At 35.5% G+C, this 13,214-nt stretch overlaps 1 protein-coding gene and 1 long non-coding RNA gene across 3 annotated transcripts; both read right to left on the reverse strand.

Moving 5' to 3' along the window:
* Positions 1-4,078: 4,078 nt before the first annotated feature.
* Positions 4,079-8,539, reverse strand: LOC132311065 (uncharacterized). Its single transcript, XR_009482811.1, has 2 exons — positions 8,306-8,539; positions 4,079-4,704 (listed from the first exon to the last, which is right to left on the reverse strand). It is a non-coding gene; the product is annotated as an uncharacterized LOC132311065 (long non-coding RNA).
* Positions 8,540-9,639: 1,100 nt separating this feature from the next.
* LOC132311066 (probable serine/threonine-protein kinase PBL23) lies at positions 9,640-12,423 on the reverse strand. 2 transcript variants are annotated; one of them, XM_059808780.1, is made up of 5 exons: positions 12,300-12,423; positions 11,527-11,708; positions 11,248-11,437; positions 10,447-10,838; positions 9,640-10,115 (listed from the first exon to the last, which is right to left on the reverse strand). In XM_059808780.1, exons 1-5 carry the CDS (start codon positions 12,421-12,423, stop codon positions 9,819-9,821), a joined length of 1,185 nt encoding a protein of 394 aa, XP_059664763.1. In that variant the 3' UTR covers positions 9,640-9,818. The 2 variants fall into 2 exon arrangements, with proteins under 2 accessions (XP_059664763.1, XP_059664762.1); XM_059808779.1 differs by having other exon boundaries at positions 11,527-11,734; positions 12,260-12,423.
* Between the last annotated feature and the right edge of the window lie 791 nt (positions 12,424-13,214).

Consider the following 13,214-nt stretch of genomic DNA (forward strand, 5'->3'; position numbering starts at 1 on the left):
TCAATCGGCGCTGCACCTTTCGGGAAGTTATCGCGTCATCCTCCAAAAGAATGCGGTGCATGCAAATGGAGGGGTTAATTCCTTTTAAATCAGCCACCAACCAACCAATAGCTTCTTTGTGCTCTTGTAGAACTGCTAAAAGGCTATTTTCTTGGTCTTTGGAAAGATCTGATGCAATAATGACTGGAAGAGTTTTGTTTACACTAAGAAATACATACTTGAGATTAACCGGGAGTGGCTTTAACTCAAGTTGAGGTGGAGATTTCAGCGAAGGGATGGGAGGAGTGCTGGAAATTAATGGAAGATGTTCCTTTGGCACTTTCCAAGAGGGAAAGTCCAAGATTGCATTGGCATCAAGCAAATAGTTGACTTCACGAATGGATTGATCACTATCGTAAATTTCGAAGTCAAAATGAGCCAGGCTAGTTTCAAGAAGATCTTGACTTAAAATAAATGGGAGAGATTCTTTGACCATTTCATCAATGATGTCAAGAGAGAAAGACTCATATTCCTCCTGAGAATGTTGAGAAGCATTAAAGATGTTTAGTTTCACCTTCATATTTCCAAAAGAAATATCCATCACCCCAGTTCGGTAATTAATGGAAGCATTGGCCGTAGCTAAGAAAGGTCGACCAAGGATCACAGGAATTTGTTTTATTGGATTATGGACTGGTTCAGTATCTAGAACCACGAAGTCTATAGGGAAGTAGAAGTTGTCCACCTTGATGAGTACATTCTCAATGATACCACGAGGTTATTTTACGGATCTACCTATAAGTTGCAAGATAACCGAAGTGGATTTGAGTTCTCCTAAGCTAAGTTACAAGTATACTGAGTAAGGAATAAGATTTACACTTGATCTTAAGTCATGGAGGGCCTTTTCTATCTCATTGTCTCCAATGACACACGAGATTGTCGGGGCACCAGGATCCTTAAACTTTGGAGGTGTATTATGTTGAATAATAGCACTTGCTTGCTCAGTTAACCTCACCTTCTTGGGAGTACTACTCTTAGAAATGCATTTTTGAGTACACAAATCTTTAAGAAATTTATCATATGGTGAAATTTGCTTAATGGCATCAAGGAGGGGAATGTTGATCTTTACTTCTGAATTTTATCGCCCTTTTTCCCAAAGTGTGTGGATTCTATGAGGCATTGAGGAAAAGAAGCCTTGGGCTCATAAGATGTCTCAATATTTGGGATTGGCAGATTTGGAATTTCTGAACTAACTTTTAGATTTTTTGATGAAAAACTTAAATTCTTGGGAGCAAGAGTTTCAGTTTTTTCATCGACTTTATTGTCCATAATTCTTCTACTCCAAAGTGTAGTGATTGCTTGAACTTGCTCAAGATTTGATCCACTTGGAGGAGTGATTTCATCAATCATATATTGCCCTTTTGGGTTCACCACAGGTTGAGCTGGAAGTTTCCCCATGTCCCTCTTGTGAAGCTGATTCATAGAATTAGCCAATTGTCCCAGTTGGGTTTCAATGTTGGCTATTGATTAAGAATGAGTACTAGCCAATTGCACAGTTGATTACATACCACTAATGGCAGCCATTATCTACTTATTGGAGTTTACTAGCTCATCCAATTGGGACTATTGAGGAAGAGCATGATTTTGATTAGAAGAACTCGCATTATAGGATGGAAGATGATAGCTTGAAGAAGCTTGAAATGGCTGGTTCATGGACTGAGAATTAGATTGAGTTAATTGCCCATAACCTTGAAATGATGAACTTTGTGGGGCTTGTTGCCTCCACGAGAAATTTGGATGATCTCTCTAACCTGAATTATATGTATTGGAATAAGGATTATTTCCAGGGTGAGAGAACATGACATTGGCCTGTTCTGGCATACCTCCAGAAAATTGCTCCTGTGTGTTGCACTATGAAAAGTGCTTGTGCAATGTGCACATATAGCATCGGATGAAGAATTCTGAGAAAATGAGAGATGTGGTGCCACAAGCTGAAAAACTTTGTGGGCTATGACATCTACTTGAGAAGATTCTTCCCTAAAAGTCCATGGTTGGCATGGATTTGAGGGTTTAACCACATTTGAAGTAGAAGCTCTACGAGAACTATGTTGCATAGAATTTTTGCTTATATTCTCAAGTAGAGTCCATACATCATCTGGATTTTTGGACATAAACATGCCCCCAAACGAAGATTCAATTAATTGTCTATGTGGTTCTCTTAATCCATCATAGAAGGCTTGCACTAATTGTCGCTTTGGAATTTGGACACTTCCTCAGAAAATCTGAAGTATTTCCCACATCTCATAAAATTGTTCCCAATCAATTTGGGAAAAGCTAAGAATGGATCGACGCATTTGATTGGTCTTACTCACAGGATAGTACTTTTTAAGGAATTCTTGTTGCAATTGTACCCACGAAGTGATGGAATTTACAACAAAAGAGTTCAACCAATACTTTGCTCTATCTTTCAAAGAGAATGGGAAGAGAATCATATGAAGTGCATCTTGGGGGAAGTCCCTCATCTTGATGGTAGAGCAGATATCCAAGAACTCATCAAGATGTTTGTAAGGGTCCTCATTATCAAACCCATGATAGATTGGAAGCATTTGGATTGTGGTAGATTCGATCTCATAATGATGAGCCTTAACATTTGGCATGACAATGCATGATGGAGATGTATATGTAGAGGGTACAAAGTGATCCCTAAGAGTTATTTGGGCTACATTTTTATTTTCAGCTATAGGATTTTCGACTCTAGGATTTTCAAGATTAGTATTTTCAAGATTGGCTTATGCATCAGCCATATTGTCTACTTCAATTTCAAGTTCTCTTATAGTTTCGGGATCCCTAAGGTTCCTTCCTTGCTGTCTAAGAGTCCTTTCATGTAAAACAATATCAATTGGTTCCTCAAGATGTTGTACAGACGACGACCTACGACTTACCATCAACTATTAAATACAACAATCACAACAATCCTTCACTAATACATCCACATACATTGATCCCTTTCTCCTTAATTCAAAAATAATGAAAACAGATTGAAATGGTCATGACAAGGACCTATGCTCTGGATAAAGCAGAAAGTTGTAATAGCCTCGACAAGGGCCAAACAATGAATATATTAGAAACTTCAAAAACTTACCCAAAGTCTTTAAGACTTCAAATTTTTGCAATCAGTTCACCTGGAAAGTCATTCGTTTTTAGTAACACGAAAACATCAAAAACATAAAAATATATATACAATCAAACACAAAGCAATTTTTAAACTTTGATTACAAAACCGTATGCAATCCCCGACAACGGCGCCAAAAGTTCACGGCTACAAATGCGTACCACTTTAAAATTACCACTTATAACAATAGCACATATATCAATGTAGAATAATGCTATAGTAAGGGGTTGTTGAATCACAATGATTACTAGTTTATGGCAACCAAAATTGTAAAATTACTTTTTAGTTTGATAAAAGAGATGATAGTTTAATTGATTTGTCACTCAAACTATGAATTAAAATTGAATAAAAGCAGTAAATAAAATGAATAAAATGGATTAAACTTGTAGAGAGAAGGCTAGGGAATTGACTTCACCAAAACCTCATAAACATGCTAACTTGCACTCAACTTGGGGATAAACAACTCTGTATATACAATAATGTGTACAGTATAAAACAACCATAACATCTTCCAGAAGATCATACATTTCAAGACTAAGCATAACACATCTTTGGTTGGCATAGTTCATCCACTTAAACTAGGTTGTGGTATAAACCATCTTCCCTAGGCATGGCCTATCAAGGTCCTTTAATTATATGTTGCAGCACATGAAAATCAATTATCTATCATAAATTATCTTCAGTTAGTATGAATCATCTACTTAACTATATTAATCTAAAGGTGTAGCATGATCCATCTTCCTTAAGTATAATCTATATAAATTTTCAATTACATGATATAATCATTTCATAAATTCATTCCCATTGTCACTATAAGAAATCAAGTGTATAATTGTGCCAATATGATTTTTAAGACAAGATAAACATATTAACATAACTATATATTCAAATGAAAATCACATACATTAATTCAATGTAAAAACACATCAATTCAATGTAAACAATTTCTAATTTATGAAATCAAATATATACAAGATGAATTTCCAAATTGAAATAGCAATTACAACATATTTACTTGGTCTAGGTTACATCAAATCCCTAGGAAGGGAGTTAGTTCCTCATGGACATAGTAGCAACTTCAATGATTGAAGAAGAGAAAGATTTTCCTTACCGCCCCATTGTTGCAAAAACTAGTATAGAAAAACCTTAAGGAAAATCATCTCTCTCTCAATATCTTTTTAGAATCCAAAACTAATTAATTAAATTTAAGTTTTTGCCCCCTCTTAATCCAAAAAATGAGTTTCAAAACAACCAAACTCGTCAAAATTCAAAGTCCCACTTAAAAGGGAACAAACTTTGACTTATTCAAAATGGGGGCCCATAGGCTGGCGTTCGGATGCGAAGCATGGCATTTGGACGCGAGGTCTACTAAATGGCGTCCGGACGCGAGAGCTGACGTTCGGACGCGAAGTGATGATACTTGGCTTTTTTCTTCTCTTTTGCAGTTGCATATTTGGGCTATCTCTTCTTGAAAACCACTTGATATTTAGGCCCGATATAACTTGTTCTTCAAAAACCCTTAAAACCTTATTTTTATTTCTTTTTGGCAATTAAACCTGCAACAACACAAAAACACAAAAATGAAGATAATCTATATACAAAGATCGAATAATGGGCTTAACTAATGGAATTAAGGGCGCTTGAATATGCAATATTCGGCGCTTATCATGCAGTGATGCTCAGGGTGTCCTTCGAGCAATCGGAGGACAAGCCTCGAGCGCTCACAATTAGGGAACAGGCATTATTTTTTTATTACCTTTTTCGATGGTTCCGAAACTCTTCGTGTGGGTCGTATAAGGTATTTCGCAGGCTTAGATCACTATGGCCTCGCTGGGAAACGAGCAGAGTGGTTGGAAATGGCATATTTACCTTGTTTAGCCCTAAAGCGGGCGATATCAAATCTACGCATTGTTTTCTTTAGTTTACAATTGAATCTAAATGACTAGATATGGCCTAGATGACAGTTATAAAGTCCCCAATGAGTCATATGGTCCAAAAGATCAATTTACCCTTGTAACCCTAAGTGAACCGAATAGTGTTCGGAGTTGTTTATTTCATTCACAAATGAACTAAAATGATTAGAAATGACCATTACAACTTCATTTGGACTTCTAATGCATGTTCGGCTCATATAGACCATTTTACCCTTGGATCTTCACGGGTCTGGTTATTACCCGGTTAGCGATCCGGGGATCGTTACAATAATTGTATACATCACTAGATGTTGACGCCTCACTTCTCATACCGTATTCTACATTCTGCATAATGTAAGGGAGTTGGTTAAATTAAATTTCTTTAAGATAAAATTAGATAACATAATTTATCATTAGCATAAAGTAAACAAATTTCAGAGAAGTCCATATGAATTGTTTTAGGTTCAGGAGGAGTTACTTTTTTAAAAATAAAATTCTAGCATCCAGGGTGCACAAACATTAAATGATAACTATGTTAGAAAATGTGCTGTGATCACAAGTTACACACCTTAACTCCCTCCCCCCCCCCAAACCTAAAGTTTATTAACTTCATCAAACTTCAATCCTAGTTTTAGAAATTACTATTTTTTTTCATCGTACCTTCGGTCTTACCTTTTAATTATAATTTATCAAACATTCTGATTAGAAATAATGTATTTTTTTTTTTTGGCAAGAAAATGGAGTTACACATGTACTTTGTATTTTTTCTACATATTTTGCTATTTGAAAACATTGTAAATATAAATCAATTAGAGGAGTGAAAAGAGAAACATAACATGAAATGTAATTACTTGGAGGCATATAACCAACAGATCCTCTTATTCCAATAGAACTAGTTTGACTTCTGTTATCATTTTGGTTAGCATCAAGAAGGAATCTTGATATCTCAAAGTGTTGTCATCCATATGAACATTGTTTGGCTTCAAATTAATTGCAGTGAACTATGGGAGTAGCCAAAGTCAACGCTATACTTGAACCTAATCAACAAATTTAACCTCTTAAATTCTTCACGTAATTGACACGTGATCAGACTCTACAAAACCACAACAATAACAAGTTAAGAGACAAGGGATCAATTGTTGGAAATAATGTTTTAAAGGACATTTGTGATTGATTTTCCTATTATATAGTTGTGATTAACTGCTTGTTAGGCTTTGTCTGTGTGTGCCTCAGTGCTGACTTTCAAGTCTATGGGTTGGATTGCTTCCACGAGCTTCTTACTTGCACATGCCAACAAATTAATCTTTATCTCAGAATTCAATTAAGATGAAGATAAACCGTTAAATTTATAGGAAAGAAGCAAATTAATAGAGCTGGTGGACAAGGCCATTACAGGGTCATTGGTGTGACATGACCAAATTTCAAAGCAATTACTTTTTTTTCTTTTCTTTTCTGGCAAGGTAAGTCAATGAAAAAAATTGGCATACTTGGTTCAATTTTGTGAGAACAAATTTATGTTTTCTGAAAATTGAAACTGTACAAAAAAAATTGTTTCGTTGGGAATTATTTTCTAAATAATCAAATAAAAAAAAAAAAAGTTTGGAGAGAATTGTCTTCTATAGTTCTCTAAAAATAAATTTCATGTCTCCAGATACATCAAAAGGCCAAATGCGATTGGTTGTAGTCCAATAATCAACAAATGTACTAAATACTTCTTCCAGAAGGTGATGAAACATAGAGAAGCCAATTCTATTGTTCTACCATAGCAAGATGATGATACTAGGACTGATGACGATCAAAAAATTATTCAACAAAAGATTGTCGATTTCTACTCTAATTTTTTTTTTTTTTTTAAGAAAACAATTTTTTTTTTTTTTTTTTTTTTCAAGTCACGAATGCTAGATTAGAAGTTAAAGGTGTCAAGCTCAAAATTGGGCTCCCAAAGACAACGCGAACAAGTAGCAACCCAACCACCGGGCGGCAAGTTGTAATGAGCTTTAAACCTAATCAAGCACCAGGTTCAATATATATATATATATATACTCATATTATTGAAATTTAGGTCCTTGGCCACTTATGGCCTTGGTAGAATGGGCTAATGGGCCACTAGGTTGAAGCCAAACCCAGGCTCTCCCACAACTAGTAATACCCCATGCGGGCTCAACCAGCTCTTGCCCGATGAGACGAGTTACGCGTGGATCTTAGTTCTAATGATGACACCTGACATATACAACAATGTGTGACTAATAGGGCTACAACTCAGACAAGTTGGAGATATAGCTTGAGCCCAACCCGATATATGAAATGTTCAACCTGAGCCCAACCCTAAACCCACCTTCACCCCTAACTAGTGAACCCAAGCCTAACCCATCCTTCAACTTTTAAGCTCGGGTTTGCAATTCGGACTTAAATTCTGGGTTATAAAGTCGGGTTAATTTGGGTTCCCCTATAACCAATCATGTAATCTTGAATTAGTTTCCAATTAATTAAATACTATTAAAAAAAATTATTGCAAATTTTTAATAAATTATAAGCAAATTCTTAAAAAAATAATTTTTCTAAATGTTAATATACTATAAATTAAGATTCAACAAAGAAAGTTGAAAAAAAAAAATGTGATCATAATTTGAAGGCGTGGATCTTAGTTCTAATGATGACACCAAGGCGACTCCAAGGCGTCACGAGAGGAGGACTGACTAACTATCCACGACCACAAGGCAATTCCAAGACGTTGTATTCGGCCTAGGTAGCTCAACCACACTAGGGTCTCTCCCTAGTCCCCTCTTGACCACACTAACGCCGCGAACCACTAAGCACCTCCTGGGTTTTCGCAAACCCTTTTCAAAACATTTTTCCCGAAGTAATTTCTATTTGTTTTTCAAAACATTTTCCCATTTTATTTCCCAGTGGAATGCATTAATGCATCATGCTTAATACAATCACGCCAATATATATAATTTTCATCATTTGAAATTAATCACAACATGCCCTTATATACAAATCTAATTCATTGAATATAGTAGAAACATTTCATACTTTGAGAAACATAAAATTTCAGAAATTTATATAGATAAAATGCAACAATAAATTACTAATTTAGCATGCTTCTTCATATCATTCCAAGAAACAAGTAATTTAAGTCATTTAGTCATATAGAAAATAATTAAACACAAAACCCTCAAAGACATAAGCAAAATAATTAAGTTAAGCATGCTTATACTCAAATAAAATGGGAGAAATTTACCAAAATCAAAGAAGTCACTTCAATTCAAAGAAAAAAAAGCCCCAAATCAGCCCAAGAATTCAAAAACCCAAAGTGCTCCAATTGAAGATCGACTCCGCTCAATTCGAAGCCCTCGTCGAGCTTGTAAGTTTTGTTTTCTATGGCAAGGTCCAAATCCAATAGAAAAAAAAGATGAAAATGGCCTTGAAAATTTAAGTTTATAGAGCGAAAATGAGTTTTAGTGAGAGAATGTAGACCCACGCAGAGACCAGCCATTTGTGATCCTAATAATAAGCCTTTAAGTCCACGTGGGGCCCAACCAAGGTAAACAAAAATCTATTTTGTCTTATTACATAACCATTCTATATATACACACACCACACAATTGAAATTAAACGTTTAGTCTCCCAAATATGCACTAAAGAATTACAATGAAATGCAATGGTACCGAAAATAATCTCTCTACACAATAAAATCGGTTGCGGGTCCAGTTCAAGACTCCTCGGTTCGAAAATTTTAAAAATATCGCAATGATAACCAATGCATTTTTAAAAATTTTGAACTTAAGAAGGAAATATCCCAAAAGGCAATCTGACACATCTGACGCACCTCACAATGTTCGACACCCAAAACGAGAAAAGAAAAAAATATCCTAAAAAAATTACAAAATTTAAAAAAAAAAAAAAAAAAATGACGAAAAATCATAAATATTAGAGCTCTTCACTCAGTGTTCGTAGACAAAGATCTTTGGATTGGAGTTCTAGCACCTGTTCCGAGATTTTGTGTACCTACAACGGGTAATAGAGCTTCTTGCCCATAACATATCCAACCTGCAGCGTGATTGCCAGTGCTCAATATCCTCTTGCACGTCCTCATCTGTAATCTCAATCCCTAACCTAGTTTGACTTTTATCATCAAAAGAATGGTTCAAGAAGGACTCGTTTGTTGAAGAAGCAAACAGATCCTTCCATGAGCCTAAGGGAGGAGATGTAATCAGGGATGGAGAGACTCCCGGCTGTTGAATGGAGAAGGAAGAGGCCTCCTCCATGGCCGTGATGTGTGTTTCCTACCTCACCCAAACCCTAGGGTATCGAGTCACCAAAATCGCCAAAGAAAGCCACCAGTTTTCTAGTTGCAATTTATTATTACTATTATTATTATTATTATACTATTTCTAGAAACTCACATGTCCATTTTTAGTACTACTATGGGGACTTGAATCTCAACCGAAGGGGAGAAGTACCACTAGCAACAGTGGTTTGTATCCATGCATCACTCTCACCTTGACAGTAAACAATATCAACAATATCATTAGGAAAAGAAATTGGCGCAAACACTCAAACTGGCGCTAAAACTCTTCCCAAGTAGATTATTTTTCAGAATTATGTTACAGTTTGAACTGTACATCCACAATAATGTCGCAAATATCATGAAAAAGAATTAGAATTTGACTTTAATGATTTCGGGTCTGGTTTCACAATGCATCCCAGCTTACATATAATATACAGTCCCAAATGGTTCATTAGCAGTTTTCTCAATCTCTTTCCCAAACGCAATCTGATGCAACATTTCCAATCTCTCCAGTAATCTTTCTATCAGCAGAGGCTGATTTCACCGTGTTCTCTGCAACCTCTTCGTTGCTGTTGCCTACAGTCAGATACTCGAGAGCAGTTACCACGTCACTGATCAAAGGCCGAATAGTAGCTTCCTCTTGAAGGCACATTGCTGCCACTGCAAGAGCTTGATAGAGTCCCTTCAAGGGGTAGTTTCCTTCAAGCAATGGGTCAGCCATTAATGGAAACTTCTTTTTGTCTTTGAACAAAGGTTGCGCCTTCAAAAAAAAAAAAAAAAATTCACTAATCACTTGGCCAAAATTTCAAAAAAATAATCATTAGATTTTGTTTGTGTTTGTGTGCAGAAGAATGGACCTCCAAAGGACAGGAATTTCAGAAAGCTTTCAGTTGGAAACAATCTATCAATTTTTTTAATGTTCCTATTCTAGCATCAGTTCCATCTTGGAAATATTTTTTTACTGGAACTTAGAGATGGTTGACTTTCAATGAATTTTAAACATTGATGAACTTGAAAATTTCAGATTTCAGAATACATACAACAATTTGAAGTATGATAATTTATGGAAACTATTAGTTTTTCAAACATACCCAAGTAATTAGATTCTGCTCTTCAGTTGGTCTTGAATTGTCTATCACTCTTCTTCCCGTGATTAGTTCCAAAAACACCACTCCAAAACTGTAGACATCTGACATTGTTGTTAACTGACCTGTCAATGCATACTCTGGCGCACAGTACCCATAGGTTCCCATAACTCTTGTGGAAACATGGGTCTTGTCACCAGTTGGACCTAGCTTGGCAAGGCCAAAATCGGAGAGCTTTGGATTGAAGTCTTCATCCAATAATATATTAGATGCTTTAAAATCACGGTAAATCACTGGTGGATTAGCCATTTCGTGCAAGTATTCGAGTCCCTTCGCTGCTCCTTGAGCAATTTTCATCCTCGCATTCCAATCTAAAGGCTTCCTCTGTGAATCCAAGTCTAAAAAAACCAGAGTTTTAGCACAGCATGGTTTAGAACAGCTTCTAAACATGCAAAAACAAGACTTGGTTAAATTCAAAATGTCAAAAGTAAATACAAATTCAAAAATTACTGTTATGTAATCCCTAATTAATTGTGGCAAGTCTCTAATTCTAATCATCCAAATAATAACATGGAAAGTGAAAGCTTCAGGGTCAAAGTGGAATCAAAACACCCTGAAACTATGGAAAATTCATCTAATTAGTTAAACTTGCAAATGACATGCAGTAACCATCCAAACAAGCATTTTCCTATTGTTCATTTTCCTTCATTAGCTCTCAAAGAATTTACAAGACTTCTAATTGATACATATATTCAATTTAAATGAATGTTGGGAAAAAAAAAAAAAAACCCATAGTTTTGGACCTACCAAGAAGGTGATCCTCTAGGGAACCATTGGGTAAGTAGTCATACACTAAAATCCTCTGATCGCCATCGCAACAGTATCCGACCAAATTGACAAGGTTAGGGTGGTGAAGAAGACTCAACATCAAAACCTCCACAAGGAATTCTCTGTTTCCTTGGTACCCATTTCTGTCAAGTTGCTTAACAGCAACATCCTGAGTGAAATGAACAAAACATGCATGAATATATTTTTAAGAATTAACTTCAAAGCAAACATTTTTATCAACTTGTTTAGACTCAATACTTGATTTTTGCTTTTAATGTGGCCTTTGTAAACCCGCCCAAAGCCTCCTTCACCCAATAAACACTCAGGGTCGAAGTTGTTAGTTGCTATAGACAGATCCTCAAATGTGAAAATCTGAGCAGTAATATTCCCTTTTCCGACTTTTGATATCTCTTCGGTGATGTATCTCCGCCTGCTGCTATCTGCAGAATGAAATACGTTCATTTTTGTGCCGGGAAAAACAAGTTTGTGGAAAAAAGGAAAAAGTTTGTTTCAGTGATTCAAACAAATATTTCTGATATGTTACACTATTTTACAATGTATCAGACATTTCAAAAAATTTATATAGTGATCATCAATTTGTGTAAAACACAAGTCATACCACATTTGCCATTTATCTTGTTAAATTATTGGGAAAAATGGAAAAAAAAATTGAATGAAAATTTTTTAGAGGACCGTAATGAAAAGTCATAGTAATGATATAAGAACATATAACAAAGCAAGGAAAACCCTTAATAAAATTGCTTTCTATTAGTTAGATACTTGAGCATTATAAAAGAAATTCGATCACATGAAAAACATCAGCAATATCGGTCCTCAGAACAGATAATTGAATGATAAGAATGAAGGAACACAACAAAAGAAGGTGAGGCCTCTGCAACTACAAATTCATAATTAGTTTCCAACACTAATTCTAGGGGCAGAAGAGTCGAAAATTTGTAAGAACACAAATGAAATATTCTTGCATTCGAATTGAATTAAAGCTGCAGCTTCATTGAAGCAGTAACATTTACCGGATTTAAAGGAGATGTTGGTGAAGGAAGGTGAATATTTTGTTTTTGTGTCTTTGTGACTGCTCTTTGTCAATGACTTTCTAGTGATTTTCTCTTTGGACATGCAACACGAAAAACAAATCATCTTCTCCCCCTCCGCGACTTCAATCCCCCCTCTCCCACTTTAATCCTAAATTCCAAAACCATCAAATTGTTGAGTAAAATCCTGAGAAGATTTCACTTTTGTCCATAAACATGCTTTTTAAATTTTATTCATTGGACAAACAAGAGACACCCAATTAAAGGGCAGGTTTCAAAATCAAAGATTCTGATTAGCTCAGAAACAAGAAACCTTGACCCTGCAAAACTAATCTCTTCTGGTCTAGGAAAAATATTAAAGCTTTTGTTTTGCTTTCTCTCCTTCCATAACCATTGTGTCTGGATAGGTGTTTGACACAGTCAAATTTACTAATCTCATAAAACAGACAACCATATTGGTTTAACTACCACTTTCTAATTTAAAAGAAAAAAAAATAAAATAAAATAAAAAACCCTCTCTCTCTCTCACGCACACACACAATCTAATTTCCAAAAGTTTGTTATGCTACAGGAGTATGATTGATGTTACAAATCTGGTGCTATGCATGTCTATTTTGTTCAATCAAATTCTTTGGGCTATTCTTAGCTAGTCAAATATCAAATTCAGCTGTACACCCGCATTGATGGTCTATCCACAACATACAATATTGGAAAATGCATCACTCAGCATCTGTACTTGCCAGTTGCTAAATTTTTGATCTATACATAGCGAAATTCAAATCACTGTTTCCCCCCTTTGGCGATACATGTCATGGTTGTTCTTATATTGTTCTCAGTGGATCAAAATTGCAAGTTGAATCTTATTCTTGGAATGAGTCTGGAAATCATTCAATGCTT

This window comes from Cornus florida, unplaced genomic scaffold (genome assembly GCF_030987335.1).
Source record: "Cornus florida cultivar Cherokee Brave unplaced genomic scaffold, ASM3098733v1 CherokeeBrave_3.0.0_Hap2_Chr06, whole genome shotgun sequence".
Lineage (NCBI taxonomy): Eukaryota > Viridiplantae > Streptophyta > Magnoliopsida > Cornales > Cornaceae > Cornus > Cornus florida.